General features: G+C 42.3%; 2 protein-coding genes across 2 annotated transcripts; one reads left to right on the top strand and one right to left on the bottom strand.

The window, feature by feature from the left end:
• The first annotated feature begins 3558 nt into the window (after positions 1–3558).
• LOC120456427 (alpha-protein kinase 1) lies at positions 3559–6911 on the top strand. Its single transcript, XM_039643259.2, has one exon. It carries the CDS (start codon positions 4129–4131, stop codon positions 6265–6267), a length of 2139 nt encoding a protein of 712 aa, XP_039499193.1. The 5' UTR covers positions 3559–4128; the 3' UTR covers positions 6268–6911.
• A 4819-nt stretch (positions 6912–11730) lies between these two features.
• On the bottom strand, positions 11731–21700 carry LOC120454937 (autophagy protein 5). Its single transcript, XM_039640705.2, has 6 exons — positions 21468–21700; positions 21289–21388; positions 21099–21204; positions 20458–20683; positions 20237–20342; positions 11731–12446 (listed from the first exon to the last, which is right to left on the bottom strand). Exons 1-6 carry the CDS (start codon positions 21618–21620, stop codon positions 12328–12330), a joined length of 810 nt encoding a protein of 269 aa, XP_039496639.1. The 5' UTR covers positions 21621–21700; the 3' UTR covers positions 11731–12327.
• Between the last annotated feature and the right edge of the window lie 95 nt (positions 21701–21795).

Here is a 21795-nt window from a genome sequence, read left to right as displayed (position 1 = left end):
CTATAAAAAATGGTGTATCATTCAATATGGTTCATTTTTGGATTAACAGTAGATAGTAACACATTCAAAACATAGTATCTTGTCTCTTTTTCAAATATATGATTTTTTCAATGCTGGATACTCAAGGGACCATATCTTCTTACGGTTTTGATTGGTATGGTTTTCGATACTATTCCATTTTCGGAACTTTGAGCGTATCCTGGCATATGTGCTTCATCTTCTTGGGGCTCCATCTTGCGATTCTTCGGACTTCAAGCGCTCGTTCTTCTCGCCGCTCCTTCATCTCTCTCCTTGCTTCACTGTTCTTCTGTTTGTTTGTGTGGGCTTATTCAAACGCAGACAGCGCGGCGGCAGCAGCGTCGTTGAAAAAAGCAACCTGAGGTTCTTCTACTCCTACCGCTCGTCTTCCGTCTCCTCCACCTCCTCCTCCACCTTCACCTCCTGCCCCTTCTCTGCGAGATTGGAGATCATAAGTGCCCCAGCACGTCGTTCTCCTCCTTTTCCCTTTTCGTCGGCTGCCGCGCCCTTTCCCTTTCCCAATTTTTTATACTTCTTTTTTTTTTTGTTTCTTCAACTTTTTAATCAATTCATGGGTATGGGTGGATGTGTGTATAGGTTTCTTCGATTTTTACGTTACCTTTTTATATTCAATTTTTATCTCTTCGCCTTCGTCTTTTCCGCTTCTTTTTTTGTTTTGTTTTTGATAAATCGATTTAGAAGCCGACGGGGTCTAAATAAAAAAAAAGTGGAATTCTTTTGATTTTTCTCTGCCAGTGTGTGTGCGTGTGTGTTGCTTTTGAACTTTTTTGTCGGTTAAATTTTTCGGCCCGAGTGTGTGTGCGTTTTTTCGGCATATTTTTGGGTTGTTTGTGGCCGCTTTACTTGGAAATGCAATTCAAAAATATATTCCTCTCGCCTTTTTCAAAGGGTTTTTTTTTTCGTTGGTTGTCCTACAGATTTTTTCAACATTTCTATCAATTCTGTGTATTTCGTAGCGTTTTAAAATTAGATTTTGGTTTTTTATTTATTTGTGATATTTTTGGTTTTTAAAAATGTTGGATTTTGATTTTTAATTTATAAATTTGAACAATTTAAGTTTTTTTACCCCCAGCATTACCATTCTTTTTAGTTTCAAGGATCCAAGGATTTATTACGTCACGATCGCATCTGTAAGCCCTTTTTTGTCAGTGCATCCAAGTTTATTTCTCGCTGTTCTCCCCGCTTGTTGTATTCCTTTTTTTCGTGTGCAGGCGCTTCGCAGGCACCATCTTGTCTTGCCATCCCTTTCCAGCTTCCTTGATCGCTCCAGACAGTCCGTCGTCGGCTTTTGATTCGTGGGCACAGTGGGACGGGTGGCGGGGGCGGAGGTTTGGTTTTGGGTACAGTGGGGCGGGGCGGGGCGGCTAAGTGTCGGAGACGTGGGAATCTGGACCCCGGGTATCTATGGATTGTTGTTGATTTTTTTCTTTTTATGGTTATTGGTTATTTTTTCTTTTGGAGAGCTACATAGGTGACTCAAAGATCGCTCGCTCCATCCCGCTCGCACTCCATCTTACCATATCGCACGCGCAAATTGATGCTCAACAACAACACCATATATTTGATTTGTTTTATGTCATTTATTCTATTTTTATTTTCATAAATTTGCATACACACGCAAGCGAAGCAGCCCACTGTCACCGACAAAAAAAAAACACACACATACACACACACAGTCAAACTCGCATGCGAATAGCAAAAGAGAGCGAGGTGTGTGCGCCAGTGTGTGTGTGTTTCATTCATGAATTCCAGATTTTGCCGAAGCAGGAGAACAGAAGAAGTAGAAGAAGAAGAGGAAGCCAAGTAGAGGTAGCATTTTGGTTTGTCATTTGCAACAAGTGCGGAGAGGCTGGCTCTCTCGTACACATAATGTTCTTGCACTTATTGCATGCCCTTTTAGTTTAGTTGTTGGTTGCATTGTTTTATTTTTAAAATTTTTTTAAGCTTAGACAGAACGGCGGCAACGTCGACAGAAATAAGCTAAAGCTACATGCAAGTCTATATGGTATATGTATATGCACCCACGGCCATAACAACGAGTACAAACAACCAAGATAGTTGGAAACCTCTGTGTTTGCACGGCTCTATGTGTGTGTGTGAAATATAAAAAATGCAGCAATGCATTCAACAGTTGATTCAAGAGAGAGCGAAAGAACCCGCTCTCTCTCGGTTGGTTTGGTTAGCGAGAGAGCGGCGCTCAACAAGTTCGTTCGGCGATCTGTTGCGTCGTTTCTACGGATGTGTGTGTGTGCGTTGTCAGGAGGGGGGCTGGGGCACAGGGGTGTGGGTCAAAAGGGGTGGGGGCTATGGCAGTCGTGGAAGGGGTTACGCGGGAAGGGGGCGTGTGGAGTGGCAGTGCCAGAATGTCTGGCAGCCACGACTCTGGCGCACACACACACACCATTCAAAGGTGCCTTTTGCACGCGTGTGCATGTGTGTATCTGTGCGGGCAACTGGCAGAGCCAGCGAATTTGTAGCGCAGCCAGAAACAACAACACAGCACAACACGGCAACAGCAACCGCAGCCGCTAACGAAAGTCGCAGCACAGTGGCGCAAAAAGCTGCCGGCAAGGGTTAAGTCTAAGCCTACTATTACATTTTAAAATAAGTTATATGTAAACGGGGATTTAAAGTGATATCTAACTTGTTCGTACCTTTGTTAGCTTAAGAGTTATGAATAACTCAAGTGTGCTCTTGGTAAAAAGCTTACAGTGTTTTAAAATTAAATGATTTTAAAAAACCGTTTCAGTAATTGACTCGATGTTTCTATTTTTCTTAAAGAAATAAATATTTTATACTTTCTCTCGGTTTAATCATTTGATTTATTCTAGGTAAATTAATTCTTGTAATATAAGCAAATTATATATTTAATATTGTTTATGCACAGAAATGCCATGCGAATTGGTCCCACTGTGCCGTTCGCGGTGTTTGTCAGTTAGTCAGTCAGTCGGGTGACTGTGGCAATCGAAAAGAGTGGAAAAAGAGAGGGAGGGGGGGCCGGCGCACAGGGTCGGGGGAATGGGTTGTTCCGTCCCCTGTTGTCCATTCGGTCCCACCGTGCATACAACACACCACAGCACAGCACAGCACGGCACAGCAGCAACAACAACAGCAGCAACAAAAGCGCCGCTACAGCGAACTGGTATATTGGCATCCCGCTCGCACTTGCACTCCAAGTACGCACACATGCAAGCGCAGACACCTCGCGACACGATTGTCGTCAGTTTGTCTGCAATGCTCAGCTTCAGCGCCATGCGCTCTCTCTTTGTTGCTCGCTCTCTCGCTCCCCCTCTCTCTTACTCTTTTTCACTCTCTCTCACTCACTCTCCCACTGCACGCACACGAACACCCACACGAACAGCGGCAGCAACAACAAGAGCCAGCAGCGCACACCAGACAGGCAGGCACTTTACGCCTGTGTGCGTGTGAGCATTGCTGAGTGAACCGCTGTCGACAGCGGCGCCGGCAGCGACGCCGGCCGAGGCGCGGCAGTCTAGAACGTATCTTCGAACTAGAACGCCGAGGGCAGAACAATTGTGTTTTGGATTCCTTGCCGTGCGGATCGCAAACGCGAGTTATGAGAAGAGCGTAGTAAAACGTACGAGAAGTAGCTAACAAGAAAAAGGAAAAGAGCAGAAGAAGCAACAGCACGCAGACATATATTATTTTTTTAACTGTGTTTTATATATCCGATCTATACCAATCGAAATATACACAACCATATAGATTTGAAACGGATTTTGAAAAGTGCTTTCAAATAAACTCCAAGAGTATCTCAGCGAGTGTGTGCCAGTGTGTGTATGTGAGACGCGTCGCTGTCGACGTCGCTGCTTTGGGGACAGAGCTGCCAGATCGCGAGTTATGAAAGCGCAAGCGTCGCACGCAAGTAGCAACAACAGCTACAACAAAAGCACCTAAAACTTACTACCTACAACTACTGCAAAAACAGAACACCAGCCAACACACTTTTGTAGCTGTTATTTTTTTTTTTGCCAAAACAAAATCAACAAAACTGTCCAGAATCTTGGGAAAAGATCAAAAAACCAAACACTCTGTAGAGAACGCCACGAAAATCATACATAATACATAATGGATAGCAGCAGCGAACAGTTGAACGGCTCGGGAGCTTTGAATTTCAAGCGGCCCAAGGATTCATCGGAGAATGCCACAAACAGCCACACAAACAATGGCAATTCTTCGGGCAGCCCCAAAATGGGTAGTCGTCGCATTTTCACGCCCCACTTTAAGCTGCAAGTCCTCGAATCGTACAGGAACGACAATGATTGCAAGGGCAATCAGAGGGCCACGGCCAGGAAATACAATATTCACCGTCGGCAAATCCAAAAATGGTTGCAGTGCGAGTCAAATTTGCGTTCATCGGTGGCCAACAATCAGCAACAGCAGCAGCAGCAGCAACAACAGCAGCAGCAGCAACAGCAGCAGCAGCAGCAACTACTCCCGCAGCAATCGGTATCGCCGACACCGGCGGTCAAGGTGTTCCATCAGCTGAGCCATCCGCTGGTGCATCAGTTGCATCACCATCATGCCGCCGCGGTGGGTCATCATCATCATCATGCCGCCCACCATCATGCCGCCCATCATCATCATGCGGCAGCAGCAGCGGCGGCAGCAGCAGCAGCAGCCGCGGCAGCAGCAGCCCACCATCATGCCGCCCACCATTTGCTGGCGGCCAATGGCATGGTACCCCACCCCCTGGCCGCCCATCCACACTTGCATGTCCCGGTGGCAATGCATCCTCAAATGCAGCATCCCAAGGAGCAGCAGCAGCAGCAGCAGCATTTGCAGCAGGAGCAGCAACAGCAGGAGACACCGGCCACCATTGCCACAAACGGCAGCAATCAGGGAGCAACGAGTGCCCTTTCGGCGGCCAAAATAGCCGCTGTTGTTGCCGCCGCCATGGCCACCAGCAATGGCAATGCCACACCGACAGCAACCATCCCCGCCAGCAGCAGCAGCAGCAACAGTAACACATTGCCGAGCAGCAATAGCAACAACAACAACAGCAGCAGCAGCAACAACTGCAACAGCAACCAAGTGCCAATACAAGTGCCAATCCTGAGTGGATCACCGGGATCCACGTCGTCAGCCAGTCACATTCCACACATGCCCTATGCCTACCATCACCATCACCATGGCTATCTGGAGAATCGACTGGAGGCGGTTGCCACACCAGCGCCCATGGATCTCTCCCTTGGATCATCTGCCCGCCGTCAAATGCAGTTGAACGATAAGGATCCATCTGGTGTGGATCTCACCTTCCGCAAACGTAAGGTCATCACTAGTCCGATGCAGCCGGATAAGATCAGTAAGCTGGAGGAGGTGATCAAGAAGGAGCCCGAAACGGAAACGGAAACGGAGAATGAGAACGAGGATGTGGAGGTGGACGTGGATGTGGAGACGGAGCAGCCGGAACAGCCGGAGGAGCACAAGCTGCCCTCCAAACAGGTGAAGCTCTTCAAGCCCTATTTGCTGGACGATGATGAGGAGCAGGATCATCATCATCACCATTACCATAGGCAAGAGGATTTGGATGAGGGCGCTGCCGAGGAGGAGCACGACGACGAGGAGGACGAATCCCGCTATGCCGACGATGATGAGGTGGACGCCAAAGAGTCGTCCGACAAGAAACAGCGTCGCCTCAAGAAGAAGCCAGCGGCAATCAACGAACAAAGGGAGCCCATCATTTGGAGCAATCATCCGTATCCCGGTGGCTGTGCATCGCCCGGCAGCTTTCAGTGCCCCACCAATGTGCAACAGCAACAGCAGCAGACGCAGACATTTCCCGTCGCCGGCGGGAGTCCTAATCAGCAATTTCAGGACAACTGCAGCTCCAGCAAAGCCACCACGCCCCTCAGCCCATTCTCGGCGCCCGCCCTCTCGCCCACCGGCTTCTGTTGCCCCAAAGGATCGCCCGTTTCCGGTTACGAGAGCAGCTCATCCACCTACAGCGACAGCGGCAGCAACTACAGCCTCAATCTCCAGCTGCATGCCGTCTACAACGACAATCTGATGTACATGCAACAGCAGCAGCAGCATCAGCAGCAGCAGCAACAGCAGCAGCAGCAGCAACATCACCTGCAACATCAGCAACACCTGCAGCGCTGGCTGGATCAGGAGTCCTTGGCCAATGCGAGGAGCTCATCGGTCAGCCGACCGTTGATCCTGGTGGCGGATACTGCGCCCACAAACCTGACCCTGGTGGCCTAAGAACACACACAACCACACCCACACCCACACACAACAAACAACACACACAGAGTAGAAAGTAAGGAAGCAGCAATCCCACCAATCGGATGTTATAATGGCAGTCACTGGGCCTGGCCTTTTAGTACCCTAAGCCATATTTAAGCTTAAAACCCTTTTTTTTTAGCCCTACCAACTAAGTTAACCTTAATGCAAAATTGTACATCTAAGCGCAAACATATATCTTCCAAGCATATCAGCAAAAAAAACCCCAACCCTAGGTATACATACATCTATATTACATTTTTTTTTTGGTTACCTACTAAGAACAAATTAAGCTTAAGTTTAGTTTTTTTTTTTATTTCGTTTTGTATTAACTTGTGTAAATAGTTGTGTACAAAAAAGTAAAAGAAGGCGAAACATTTGAATTTGCTTAAGAATTTCAACGCTTCATTTCATTTTGTATAACTTGTGGGAGTATATGGAGTATATTAAGTGAGGAAATGTGAAAAAATGCAACTGGAAAAACTGAGAAAATTGTTAAGAGTAAAGCTTTAAAAACGAAACAAATACACACCTTTACAAATACACACGTTTTTATTTGGAAATTGAAAATTCTTGTGATATGACAACAAAACAAAATTTTAATAAAATTGTTGAAAACTGAAGCTTATTGAATATATAGCTATACATTTATTTTTATATATTTATATATCTATATAAATATATATATATTTACAAACACAAAAGAGAGCAAGAAATTGAACGTAATATTAAGGGTTACATCTTAAAGTTAATTCTAATGATATACAATATACATATATACAATATATTTATATACAAACAAGAGGAAAACGTTTTTTTTTATTCATTGCCAAGGGAAATATTAAATGAGCCTATTACATAGAGATACATACATATATGCATGTGTATATATAAAATCAGTATTTTTATATATTACATTTGACAACAACAACAACAATAATTGTGTGACCATAAGCCAACAAACAACAACAAGAGTAACAACAAAATCCAAAAGAAAACGAATTGATTAAATTAACAACAGAAAACTAAAAAACTTTAAATTGAACTGGTTTTATCATTGAATTTGTGTGTTGGGTTTTCGCTTTCAAATATCGCTGCAAATATTTCATAAGATCTTCCTGTCTTTTTTGGCATTCAACAGTTGGTTACATTTTGCAGATGGCTATAATCGATAATAATATATATAATATAATATATATATATTTATATATACCCTATCTTTCAGTTCTAAAACTTTTCGCCTAAGCACTGACTTGTATCTTTGGCCAAATGCTCCTCCATCAATTGGGATAATCTAGATGCTAGATGGTATAATCTAGATGATAGATGCTAGAATCTAGATAGTAGATGCTAGATTCTAGAAATATCGCCCTGCCTTCAGCTTCGTAATGCTTCTTAGCTCTTAGCTCTTAGGTGATTTTAAGACCCCATTTATAGAACCGATATCGCCGTTTGATCTCTGCGTTGATGGCGAATGTGCCATTCGAATTGGTTTGCGTTATTTGCGTGCCTCATTGTGACAACTCATGGGTTATCCGTCACTCAAGCTTAAGGCTTTGGTGGCTTTCCATTTCCCTATCCCTTCCCCTATACCTCCCCTACCCCTACCCCCTCAGAGAGGAGACCACCCACCGCCCCCCCATACACGAACAACTCGATTTCTGGTCAAATTCGCTTGGCACATTTCAACGGCGGGCTATGACTAAGCCGCAAATTCTATAATGATCGTATTTTTAAAACGTTTAAAAATAAAGTGCTCTCGTTTGCCAATGTGTGCGCCAATCACGAGCCCCGAGCCGCAACACTCAGCATTCAGCATTCAGCACCACAGTCACAGCCACAGCCACAACCACATCAGCATCAGCACCACCGCAATTGCCACCGCCGCCAGCTATCGCATCGTTTGGGATCGTATCTTATGGGATCAGATCGGATTGGATTGGATTTTGGGGGATCGGTTCTTGAGACAGAGCGGCACACTCATTGTTTTTCACTTGACGCGCTTTCCCTTCTGCAGAAGGGAAGCAAATGGCGAATCCGAGCGATCGCTGCCAAAGAATTTTTGCGACATTTGCGGACAAAACAAACGGACGGACAGAGAGCGATCGCAGATCCCATGGGATATCCTATACCCTATACCCTATAGTCACAAGACTATACCCTATAGTCATGCACTAGACTATAAGAACCATAATGGGTATTGTGTTAGTCTTGAGCACTTTGAGCACCCATTATATGGAACAAGTTATGCACATTGTGTGGGAAAATGCTGAATTGTTTCCTATTACTTAAACTACGAAATTTCGCTCGGTGTAGAAAAGGGCGGGTATGCTGATGCTGATGGTGATGGTGATGATGCTGGCAGATCGGAACTGTTGGCATCTATGCGATTTGAGCGTTCAGGTGATCGTTCCCACGTAGTCAAGTCAAACTGCTGACGACGTTTGGCGACACATGAAATTGGGAACGGGGAAGGGGGGGATCGATTTGGGAGGATAGATAGATACAGATTCAGATACAGATAGATCAGCACAAAAGTCAAAAGAACACAGCGAATTGGAGCACTGCATCAGATTGGGAAGTACTAACAGTTTATATACAAAAGTTTACTTAGTTTATAAAGACAACTTACTTAGTTTATAAATGCAGTTTACTTAGTGTATAAATACAGCTATCTTAGTTTAAACAAGAGAGAACGCTATAGTCGAGTTCCCCGACTATCTGATACCCGTTACTCAGCTAGTGGAAGGGAGAAGGAGAGTCTTAAACACAATTTTTGGCGGTTTGTAGGCGTTATAGTGGGCGTGGCAAAAAGTTTTTTGGCAAATCGATAGAAATTTACAAGACCAATATAAAAATGAAAAAATATCAAAACATTTTTCAAAAGTGTGGGCGTGGCAGCTTTGGGCGGTTTGTGGGCGTTAGAGTGGGCGTGGCAAAAAGTTTTTTTGCAAATCGATAAAAATTTACAAGACTAATACAAAAATGAAAAAATTTCAAAACATTTTTCAAAAGTGTGGGTGTGGCAGCTTTGGGCGGTTTGTGGGCGTTAGAGTGGGCGTGGCAAAATTTTTTTTGACAAATCGATAGAAATTTACAACACCAATACAAAAATGAAAAAATATCAAAACATTTTTCAAAAGTGTGGGCGTGGCAGTTTTGGGCGGTTTGTGGGCGTTAGAGTGGGCGTGGCAGCATGATTCGACAAACTTGCGCTGCGTCTATGTCCCTGGAGTCTGTATGCTTAATCTCAACTTTCTAGCTTTTGTAGTTCCTGAGATCTCGACGTTCATACGGACGGACAGACGGACAGACGGACAGACGGACAGACGGACAGACGGACAGACGGACGGACAGACGGACATGGCCAAATCGACTCGGCTATTGATCCTGATCAAGAATATATATACTTTATATGGTCGGAAACGCTTCCTTCTGCCTGTTACATACTTTTCAACGAATCTAGTATACCCTTTTACTCTACGAGTAACGGGTATAAAAATAGTTTACTTAGTGTATAAATACAGCTTACATAGTGTATAAACACAGCTTACATAGTGTATAAACACAGCTTAGTTAGTGTATAAACTCAGCTTACTTAGTTTATAAAAGCAGCTTACTTAGTTTAAAAAACAGCTTACTTTGTGAATAAAAACAGTTAACTTGGTGTATAAGTACAGTACTATAATCTTTAGTCTGAAAACGATAGGAAGTTTTGGTAAGACGTGGAACTATGGAGAAGGATCAATGGAGGAGGATGGATACATAGATACATAGAAGAGGACCATGCTAAAGTGGAAGGTACCAAGATGGCCAAGATCACGGGGCCAGAATCCCCGAGAGGAGCATCTTATGGGTGTAGGAGAGAGGGGCAGGGGTGTTGGGGTGTTGGGAAAACTGTGGGAGGAGCGAGCGCAGATGATTGCTAAATTTCAATTTATTTTCGTGCCATTTTCCTCGAAGCGCGTTGCCGTGTAAACTTTTGCTCGCTTTTCATTTATCTCCCAAGAAACTATGTGTTTGTTGTTGCTGCCACCCATGATGCCACGTGACAAATTTCGATCGTTCGGACGTAACAAAAAATATGTATATATATATATTTTGATTTGCAGCCAGCCAAAAATTTACAAAGTAAATAGGGGAAGAAGAAGGCACTGGCACATAGAATTCACCTGTCCCGAGACTCGAGTCTCGAGTCTAGAATCTCGAGTACTTTGCAGATGGCGATCGTCTCAGGCAGATATATATATATATACCTGATATAGATATATGTAGATATATATATATAGATATATAGTTTGTTATTGATCAAGCGAGTGATGTTGTAATCAAAGGAACGGATCTCGCGCGATCCAATCGGCGATCGTGACATAATCTCTTATATGAATACCTTCAGTTGTGAACTGTACCAATCGCTGGGATATATGTATATCTTTTTGGCTTCTGGCTACCGTACAATTCGAGCAACGATTACACAATACAGCTCCTAAAAAAGTGAAAGGAATTGAATGTCTGTATGCTATAAGCACTTCTAAATGCTAAAGATCCCCGATCGATCACAATTTGCCCAGGGATCCATCAATGTTCGGCGGCAGCAGTTCGATGGATCCATCAGATACACGTGATAATGCTAAAACCCAAAATGTCTTACAAACTTCGATTTGGGCTAATAATTCATACGAAAATTGATTTTAATTTGGATTGGCTTTTTTTTTTTATCAGATGTGCGGTTTATTTTTGGACGCGCTGCGGCGGCAAAACGCAAAACGCGCCCAGACAAATACAAACGATACAAATAACAATCAAATAAATCATTCTCGAGTGGTGCAAAAGCGTTAACTAATTATAGAACAGGACAATGTGGTTGTTCTAGTTGTTCTTGTTCTTGTTCTTGTTGTTGTTACACTGTGACTATGTGGTGTTTTTTTTTTCTTTCGGCTGACAGTCACAAATCGATGCTCTTCAAATAAAGGAGATCTCCGATTTCGGGGTTGGCCAAAAACATATTGTGTAAGGTCCGTCTGCAAATAGCAAATAAATAACAAAAAAAAAAAAAATAATAAAAAAAAAAACAGAGAAAAGCAAACAGATATAGCACCAGCACTCCAGACCCAATTTCCAATTCCAGGCACTATCTTGACAGACAGATAAATCGCGACCGAAATTGATAACCTCGCCCTCGGTACTTTTTCTTTTTCATATTTATTTCACTTTTTTTTTAATTTTTCCAGTTTCCGGCGGCTTAAAAGTTACCACAGCAGGTTGATCGATGAACACTGCCCTGCACAGATTTTCCAATCCAATATATATATGTATATATAGAATCGTGTTTCTATAACTTTTTGATACCAAACATCAGTCAAGTTTGATGGCCAACTTTTGCCAGAAATGATTTAGTTTATTCCTTATTTTTCCCACCAAAATATACAATATTACGAAATATAACTTTTGTGTATATATATTTTTTTGATTGGGTCAATACAAAATAGCTTCCATTAATCCATTAATGTGGCGTGATGTTAATTCAGTGTATAAAACTAGTACTTAAACGTAAAAAAAACTGTGCTTAAATTTCAAAAGGGTTTTCCGCAACATAAATTGGCAGCTAGGAGGCTACAGAATAGAAAAAAGTGCAACTTTATGCAATAATATGTATTGGTATTATTAGTTAGTGGGTAGTTTCAGTAATCGTTTGGTTTGCGCTGATCGCTACTTTTAAACTTTTAAATGCTCACATATATCGTAAATTTAACATACAGATTAGCTTAACTATACGCGTTTTTCATTATTTAGAGATATATATTTATATATATATATGTATATATATATACTCGTATATGACTGTAAATCGATCGCAGAGGATCGCCCTGGGATTTGCTGGAATCGAAAAATAGAACAGCACGCACACAATCTCACAAGCACACATGGACACAGGCACACAAACACAAGCACAAATACAAATACAAATAGACACACACACACACAAGCGAACTGGGCAAAACGTGGAAATTATAGGGCTATATACATATAGATTTAGGGCTAAGCATCCTTGTAGTCCACCGATAAATGCAAGAAGTTGTCGGGATAGCTCAGGTGCTCGGACATCCACTGCAGCTGCGTCTCCTCGTGAAGATCGATGCCGTGGGTGCGGCATCCAACTGGAAGTAAGTAGGAAGGATATCGCATTAATACATTGGTAACACCATCTACACCATCTATGGTATCTATAATAACAATGGTAACTATGGTAACTATTGTTATTAATGGCATCTAAAAATGGCACTCTAAAAACAAAGTCCTCACCTTTCGTAATTGCATTATAATTATAAATAATATTTTAATATAATATCAAATATATATTTTATTTATATTTCCAAGGATCAACTTGGTGCGCTTCAAGGCGTCAGCTTGAATTTAGAAATTGCCCTAGTATTTCTATTTTCCATTATCGATCATTGGCTAAGACCGCCAAACACAATCGATCTTCATAAATATTAAATATTTAATGAGTTTACTTCAAGTTCAAAGCAATTGCACCGCTACACTCGCTTGCACAACACATAAAAATGAAACCAGGATCAAAAACAGGATATTCACGATCAGTACTTTGATTTACTAAATGCGTACTAAGCGAACTAACGTGCTTACATAACAGATCAGCCATCAATATTTGATTAATGAGACAGCAGTACATATGCAAGTACGCCTATATTATAATGAATGAGATCAGCTAGCCAGATTACTGCACACTGCACTGATAAGAGCATTATCGCAGTAGCTTCCATTTGGCGCATAAACAGCGCATCTGATCAGCGGATCATGATCAATTTGGCGAGCCATAAAGATTGCGGCAATCGGAATGGAAATTGGGAGGCGGGCTCTTCATAAACTTGCCATGGCTTGGAAATCAAAGTTTTGGCGCCTTATCAACGCGTGCTATTCTTATTTCTTATTTTGTTTTTTTTTCTTTTTTTTTGGGCTACTAATCGTGTCAATTTCGTCATTTTTAATTTTAGCATACAGAGTGTAATTATAGATTGCCGATTGCCGATTGCCAATTGCCAATTGCCGATGCCATCCGTTCGATTGGTTAAAACTGGCGTTACGGACAAGGCTTTATAACTATTATATGTATGTGCTTATATGGTGGTATGTGTGTGTATTGCTGTTTGTGTGTGTGTGGGCTGATAATGGCTGATTACAGGCACTGGGAGGTGGTGGGAGGCGGTGGAGGTGGCGGCGATAAGATTTGTGCAACGGACGCGAGTTCAAGTAGGCCGCATGGCTCTATGGATCCATGGAACCGGCAATACTACCGTCCATTCCATTCCATTTCATTCGATTTTGATTTTGATTTCGATTTAGATCAAGTTGCGGTTGAGCAAGTCACGAGTTTAATGACCAGGCTAATGGCGCTAGCCCAAAAATAATAAATGAACGGCATGCAATTGCCTCGAGTGGCAAATAGATTGGTGATACAGGGGCAGGCACCTGAATATGTACTATCAAAATACATATATATATATATTTACATAAAAGATGCGCAGATTTGCGAAAGCTAAGATGTTGGAATGTGTGTGCCGAATCAGTTTCACAGCCGGGCTGTATTTTAATATAACTACCAGCTAGAAATAAATATAAATATTGTATATTTAAGGCCAGTTACTAGTTGAAAGCAATAAAGCAAAGCAATAAATATTAAACGCTACAAGTGAAAATGATGGATGTAAATCTATTAGATTGTTCCAAAGTTCGTCGAGTTGAGCGAGTGGTAAAAAGTAAATGAGCGATTACAATGCACAATCATTTGCAAATAAAAATGTTTAATGACTTGTGTGGGCATAGCTAAGTAATATAATAATACGAAACCGCATAATATAGGCATTTTGCAAAGAAATAAAATCTAATTAGAGTTTAAAATATGTACGTCCCTATAAGCTAAATCACTCTAAGCCCACAAAACTCAAAACTTTATCCGCTTTTATGGCAAAATAATAAAGTAAAGCAATTAAAGGTGTCGTCCAATCGGAAAACCATAAAACCAAAGACAAGACCTCCAAAGCGCCAAAGAGATCATAAATCTTGCATAGGAAACCGACCCAAACGATATACTACCTACTATACTATATGGCATCCTATACTATACCATACTATATTATACTATACCATACTATACCATACCATACTATACTAAATGGGCGACAAGCCCGCAGACAAGCATTATATATACCCCCGATCTCGATGATATATGTGTGTATACATGTGTGTAGCCCGCAGAAGGCGAGGCAGCGTGGGAGCGAGACGGCGGCGTGAAAGAGAAGGAGCGAGAGCGCGAGAGTGGCGCCAAACAGTCTGAAAATTTATTGATCCCATTTTTATTATCGTCAACGTGGAAGGTACGATGGGGGGCGATGGGGGGGCGGTAGCGAAGGGGGCGTTGGAAAACGAACGACATTGCGCATAGCTCATGGCTAAAAATAACAACGCCTCATCGATCTGATAAGGCGGCCCAATCATTATAATCACTTAATAGATTGTGTTCCATAAAGCCATTAAATAGCAGTAAAATATATAAAAAAAAATGAAAAAAAAAGGAAATAGGAAAAAAAGTGAAAAAAAAGATACTCTATCTCCGGTTCCAGAATGCCAAACGTTTCGCGAATTGCAGTTGGAAAACTCAGCTTCTTTGCAGTTCAGTGACGCCATTGAAGAGTGCGAATTCGAAAAGTGCTAATCAATTGTTTTTGCTCTTGTTTGTCAGTTTGTCAGTGTGTTTTGCCAACGATTTGTTCATTCTTTCATTTTGTATGCCCCATAACTTCAATTTGAATTTTCGGTTTATTTTCATGCAGCTACAAAGTGGGGGAAATTGCGATCAAAAGGGGTGCGACTGTAAGGGGGGCGGTGTGGGGTTACGGATGTTTAGCGCAAAGAAATCAAATCATCGGATTTCGTTGACGGTGCAGTTGAGTTGTGAATTGTGAATTGAAGACTCTAGATTGCACCCGATTATGGCCGATCAACCAGGCACAAAGAAACAAACAAACAAACAGACAAACAATCAAACAAACAGACAAACAGACAGACAGACAGAAAAAACAGCCAGAAAGTGGGCAATTGAGTGGATGCACTCAAGGGGGCGTGGCAGGAAGTGCAAGAATCGAGGGCTTCTCAAGTGCTTTCTCCCTCTTTTTTTGACTTTGCATGCCAACAGTGGGCAGTTTTGTAAGTTTGGCGCTGGAAATTACAGAGATTACATAATTATAACAAAAAGTAAGTTTAAAAAACAAACTACTCATCATTGTTGGTATTTTGTGATATGCAAATGTTTTTGAAGCTAAAATCTAAGCTTCTAAATATTCTAGAATTTCTAAAAATCTAAGCTTCTAAAAATTCGAGAATTTCTAAAAATCTAAGCTTCTAAAAATTCGAAAATTTCTAAAAATCTAAGCTTCTAAAAATTCGAGAATTTCTAAAAATCTAAGCTTCTAAAAATTCTAGAATTTCTAAAAATCTAAGCTTCTAAAAATTCTAAAATTTCTGAAATGCTTCTATATGTAAAAGGTTTCCTTTGGGTTTCGGCAACATTCAAATCATTCAAATGAAGTATGATTGATGATCGCCGGGTGTTAAAAAAAAAGAAGAAAAAAAAAAGGTGAGTTTAAATAATGATGCTGTGAAGATCAACAGGCAAACACTCACACATATGTAGCTGCACAGCCCACCCAAAAAGCGGGGCGTGGCACCACCAATTGTCGCACAAACACTGAAACACACACACACCTGCTGCACACATGGACACACACACTCACACATTTAAGTTACATACATGGGCATTGTCCAGGTTGCATTTTGCAGGTTGGCATTTGTATATGTATGTATGTACTTGCATTTGTATTTGTACATATGTATATTTGTATTTGTATTTGTATTTGTATTTGTATTGTTTGTCTGATTGACGAAATGCAAACGAAAAATGTGTCGAAATGGGACTAAGCAAATGCGCCGATGAAAGAGCGAGCAAGAGGGAGATCGAAAAAGCGGGGCTGGGGCATTTGGCCAGCGAGCGAGCGAGCGAGAGAGAGAGAGAGGGATAGAGAGGGAGAGCGACAGAGAGGGGCATGCAAGTGATAAACATTGAGGTGCGATTTCCGTGCGCCGCCGTTTTCACCGGAGTTTTTTCCTTTTTTTTTTGTTGTGTTGGAGTGCAGCGAGAAATAAGAAAAATATGTGCAGCTGGCGCGGGGGAGGAGGAGAGGCAAGGAGTATGAGGGATGGGAAGGGGAGGAGGAGGGGCAGGGGATCGAGGTGCCGGCGAAGGTGTAAATACAAATAAGCGGAGGTGATATCTCAGAACTTCCTTTTCACACATTCGAGGGCACCCTACACAAATACAAGCGCAGCCAGCATGCCTCACACACACACACACACACACACGCTGCAGCAGCTCAGTTAGCTTTAGCTTGTTTCAAGCTGCCTTTAGCTATTTTTACACAGCAAAAAATATACGCATACAACATATATACATTTTTAAAGAAGACATTGTGCAAAATGCAGCATATTTCTTGGCTAATGCAGTCGGAAAAATATTTGAATATATTTGAATAATAAATATTGCAATTTATAATTTTATATAAATAAATAAACGAAATAATAAAACGGAAGACACAGCAAAAATATATACACATCTATATAGAAGAAATTTTGCAAACTGCCTTTGCACTTGAAAAAATATTTGAAAAATCGAAAATAATCGTTTAATATAGCAATGGATTATATTGTATGCATATAATTAAATATACTTAATAATAAAATCGAATACCCAAACATTATTTGGACTTTTCAAATTGCTTAACAATGCTTTAAAAAAAATGCTAAATTTTTGAAAACTTTTAAAGCCTGGCAACACTGAAAGCCACTTGCATTTGTGCTTGCTGCTTTCGCGGGCAGCGCAGTCGGCGTCGCTGCCGGCGGCAAATCATGAAAGCAGCAACAACAAATGAAGCGAATGCCAATGTGCAAGGAGCCGTACGAGTGCGAGCGAGAAGGGGCAGCTCGGACGAGCGGGACGGCAATAGAGGGAGCAGGAGCCAAGAGGCAAAGCCAAAAGAAATGCGTTTCTTTTATTTTTGACGCGTCTTAGATTCTTCTTCCTCTGTCGCTTCTTCTTCTCGCCTCGTTTTTTTCTTCACATTTTTATTTTTTTTTTTGTGTTTTTTTGTTGTGTTTTTTGATTTCTTGGAATCGCATCTACTTTGAACCTTCCACGTTCCGACGGATCGGAAGACTCAACTCAACTCGCCTCGACTCGACTGCATTGTATATTTGAATTTCATTTCAATTTAAATACGATTTTCTATGAAAATGCACGCACCACAAATACGTGCAATCGTTATCCAAGCCATCGGCCCCTCCTCCCCTCTTTGTCCCCATCCATAATACCATCCGAGTTTTATGAAAAGAGAAAAGAAAAAAACCGGGGAAACAAATTGATCATGTTTTGAATGCATTTCTCTTTGATTTCAATTTCGAGTTGTGTGTACTTCAAAAATGCGAAAGATTCTTGGATTCTTGCAGTTGGGGGCATCAAAAAGATGGATAGTTCGTTTATGGGAATCGAAAGCTAATAATATAATATAAGATTTAACTTGGAATAATTCTTAATAGCAGTCAGAAGTCAAACAAACCTGTTTGCATTGCCCACGCAAAATCTCCCCCAAAAACACGCAATATTCCAAACTGATCCCAAAAGATCCTAACACTAGAAAATCCACTGATTTGAGCCAAAATCAGAAACAGAATCAGAAACAGAACCCAAATCAGAACCAGAATCATCATCAGGGGATTGCCTTGAATGGCCCACTTAAGCCAGGCGTGCGGCTAAAAAGGAGCCGTTGAGGAAACCCTGCTGCATCCGAGAATCCGAATCCAAATCCAAATCCGTATACGAATCCGAATCGAAATCGCAATCGCAATCCTGTGCCAAGGACAACGCCGAGTGTTGCCGGAATGACCTTTTGGGTTGGGAAACTACGTGTTGATCGACATCCATTGGCAATTGTTTGGGAAATCGTTGGAAATGTCTCACCTTTCGAATGGGAAATTCCCTAGGATCATCGCCGTTCGTGCAGAGAAGGCCGGCCATAAGCATGCAAATAAAGATTTCACACCTTGGCCAGCGCACTAGGGTGCACTATTGCACTCTAGAGTGCACTGTAGCCAAAGGACACGAAACAACAAGGATGACGCTGAGGATGAGGATCGGTAGGGACACCTGGGAAATACCCAACCTGCACGAAACATATGGACGCACACACAGGGATCTCTGTCGCTCTGAATGGAAATGGCAAGAGCTCTATAGCCATAGGCACCAGCTATCCATCCATCCATCCATCCATCCATCCATCCAAGTGGTTCCCGAAAAAAAAAAATTGTAGAAAACCCTCACAATATAATTCGTAAATCCCAGCCGCAGGTATTTAGTTCCGCCTTTTGTCCAACTTTGGAATTCCCAATGCTATTATTGCACCTAAGCCACTGGAGTGGGAGGTTTTGCTGCTAGTGAATTGCTTCCATCTCTTTCGCTCGAACTCTCTCTCTCTCTCTGTCTCTCTGTTATTGCCATCCCGCTCTGGTTCGTGCTGTCGCCGGCGCCGCAGGTCAACAGCGATGTGTGGCATTTTCTAACAGTTGCTGCAGTCGCAGGTTGCAGCTTGCAGGCTTTGTGGCAGTTCTATGCTGCAGGTTCTGTGACGCTTGTTGCTGTGCGTTTGCGTTGATGTTGCAGGTTGCAGGTTGCACAGCTTGTGTGGCAGCTTCCCTAGGATGACGCATTCGCTGCTGCTGCTTGAATGTTTCAACAAGTGGCTTTAAGTTTACACTGCAGCTGCATGTTGCACTCTCTATTGTTGGTGTTTTATCACCTGACATGGTTGCTGTTGCAAGTAGCAAGTTGGCTAATGTTGCAGGTGCTGCATATGTTGCACAATCTATTGACTAAAGTCTGTTATTTAATGTAGCTATTTTAAGCTAGGTTCTACAATTATGTTTGCTACTTAAATGAATCATTAATATATATCCAATATATATTTATTTGTTGCATTGCTGACTTAAGTCGCTCAAAATGGCAGTTACATTTTGAAACTATTGCCTGAAATCGCTTATGGTTTTTTCGGTTGTTATTTTTCGTTGATTTGCAGCTCTAGCTGGATGATTTTGTTGCTCTGCCGGAAAATCCACACGCACATTTTCATTGTCGAGAAATTTTCAGGCGGCAAACAAAGCATTTTCCATTCCATTATTGTCTCGCACGCACTCCGCCGTCTGAATGGCCAAAAAGGGAAAATGTGACGAACTAGAGGGAAACAGGGCGCATTTTTGGCCACGTTTTCAATGGTTGCAAGCGAGATGACCAAAAAGACCTGCGATCTGCGATCTCCGATCTGTTTCGATCCGATCCGCTTCGCTCCGGGTCGCTTTTCCACCCCGGGGCCATTGTCTTTCCATCGGAGAATCTCCTTTTATATCTTCTATTCGTATTCGTATTCCTACTATTCCTATTTGTTTTTGTATTTTTTGGTTCGGCTTTTTGTTCAGATGGGACATTGATGAATTGAAGAATGATTGCCGGAGAGTGCCGTCCGCTCAGGGCGGATTTTTCTTTTCGGTTCTGTTCGGCTCGTTTGTGTTATTCAATAGAAAAATAAATAAGTCAGACGGGTGTGGGCCAGGCCATCTGAAAGAGATACAGATAGACATGCACTTGGCCATGCCAGACTGACTGGCACCTTTTCCCTAATTTCCAAGAGACGCTGCGTCTGCGCAGACAATGCGTTTTTCTCGTTTTTCCTTTTCCCTTACAGACGACTTTGAGTTTTTTTTTTTTTAGAGTGCCTGCGGTAATTGATAGCCAAAGATGCGAAGGTTAAAAACGAAAATCCCAACTCACCAGCTTTGCGCACAGGTGTCGATAATTCGGCCATCAAATCGGCCAAACTCTTCTTTTGTCCGCCCTCGCTGATCGGCGAAATCAGTTTCTGGCTGTACGTGAAGTCCTATCAATAATGGAGACAAAAGAGAAGCATCAATTCTTTTTAGCTGCACATAACTGCACTGAACTAAACTGAACTGATTTGATCTGAGATCATCTAATCCTGGTTTTCCACTTACATCGTCCGTGTAGATTCGCAGGGGAATGTTTTTGAAGGACTCCTGATCGCCATACGGTTCCATTAGCCGCCGATTGACGGCCCAGAACTGATCGAACTTGTCGTTGACCAGTCCCAGCCACAGTTGATTGTGGTCCTTCTTCTGCATGGCGGATATGACCAGGCCGCGATGCTTGAGCACATCCGCCTCCTTCAGGCAGGACATGTAGTGCGATTCCAGCAGCTCCCTGAAAGTGGCAGATCATTAGGTTAAAACTCACAGTTTGGAAACAGCAGTTTGTGCAACCTTGTAGATAAAACTTATACGCTTTTCATTAAATATGATATAATCAACTGATGCTATAAATTATTCTGGTACGTTATTGTTTAGGCCAAGTTAAACTTATGAATCATTATACTCTATATTTTATAATTGGGCGCTATTCAAACGTAACTTGCCATATTGGGTTTACTTCGCTTGTAACATGGAGTTTGGCTGATAGACAATGGTTTACCCTACACGGTGTATATGTGCGCAAGTTATGATGGGTTATAGATAAGATTTGCTGACCACAACTGCGCTATTAGTTATAATATAGTATAGTGTGAGTATAGTATATCTGTAGGGCACACAAACTGCAGCGCAATTTCGTTCATAAATACTTGGAGTTGAGCTTGACGAGCGTGTCCTCGGGGAACTTGGAGAAGTGAATGGTGAGGCACCAGGGCGTGCTGTCCTCCTCCGGATGCAGCAGATCGTACAGGACACCTGCGAAACATTGAAGACAGTACCATTAGTATGAAGTAGCCAAGCTATATGATATCATCAAGTGAATGTATATAGAAATCCCACCAATTGGATAGTGAAGGCGCAGGGGCGTGCCATTGAAGTCGAACCACACGGCTCCATCCTGGTGCTCGGCACTAATGTAGCGTGAGAAGTACTTGCGCACCTGCCGGGACATAAACGACAGTTGTGAGAATCTTATAAGTGGTGCGAACATTGCGATTTGAAAGCCATTGTTTGTTTACCTTGTCGGTGACCAAAGGCAAGTAGCTGAGTCGCGATATCATCAGATAGAAGGGCTCCGGTTTAATGCCCACGATCTCGTCCCGGTCCGCCTGGAAGCATATGCCTATCTGGCCCTCCCAGATCATTCGCAGCACCTCGCGGTCGTGGGCCATGTTCCTTATTTGGCTTTTGTTTTGGCTAAATTATATTTTACTTTTTGCACAATACGACTGGCGGCGTTGCCAGATGGGCGAAACAATGAGTTTTGATAATAGTGATGGCACATGACAGTGAACGATGGCAGCGCTGAACTATCGCGAACGGGCGAGGCTCAAAACTAGCATTGCC

The sequence above is a fragment of the Drosophila santomea genome, chromosome X (genome assembly GCF_016746245.2).
Source record: "Drosophila santomea strain STO CAGO 1482 chromosome X, Prin_Dsan_1.1, whole genome shotgun sequence".
Lineage (NCBI taxonomy): Eukaryota > Metazoa > Arthropoda > Insecta > Diptera > Drosophilidae > Drosophila > Drosophila santomea.
The sequence above is the reverse complement of the archived record's forward strand: the minus strand, read 5'-3'. Positions and strand labels throughout refer to the sequence as shown.

What these genes read in the sequence shown, in the direction of transcription:
- LOC120454937 (XM_039640705.2), bottom strand. Translation starts at nt 21,620, where the DNA reads ATGGCCCACGACCGCGAGGTGCTGCGAATGATCTGGGAGGGCCAGATA. An exon ending in TGCCTTTGGTCACCGACAAG is followed by an intron (nt 21,389 to 21,467) that starts GTAAACAAACAA and finishes ATGTCCCGGCAG; the next exon opens with GTGCGCAAGTACTTCTCACG. An exon ending in GACACCTGTGCGCAAAGCTG is followed by an intron (nt 12,447 to 20,236) that starts GTGAGTTGGGAT and finishes ACTTACTTCCAG; the next exon opens with TTGGATGCCGCACCCACGGC.
- LOC120456427 (XM_039643259.2), top strand. Translation starts at nt 4,129, where the DNA reads ATGGATAGCAGCAGCGAACAGTTGAACGGCTCGGGAGCTTTGAATTTC.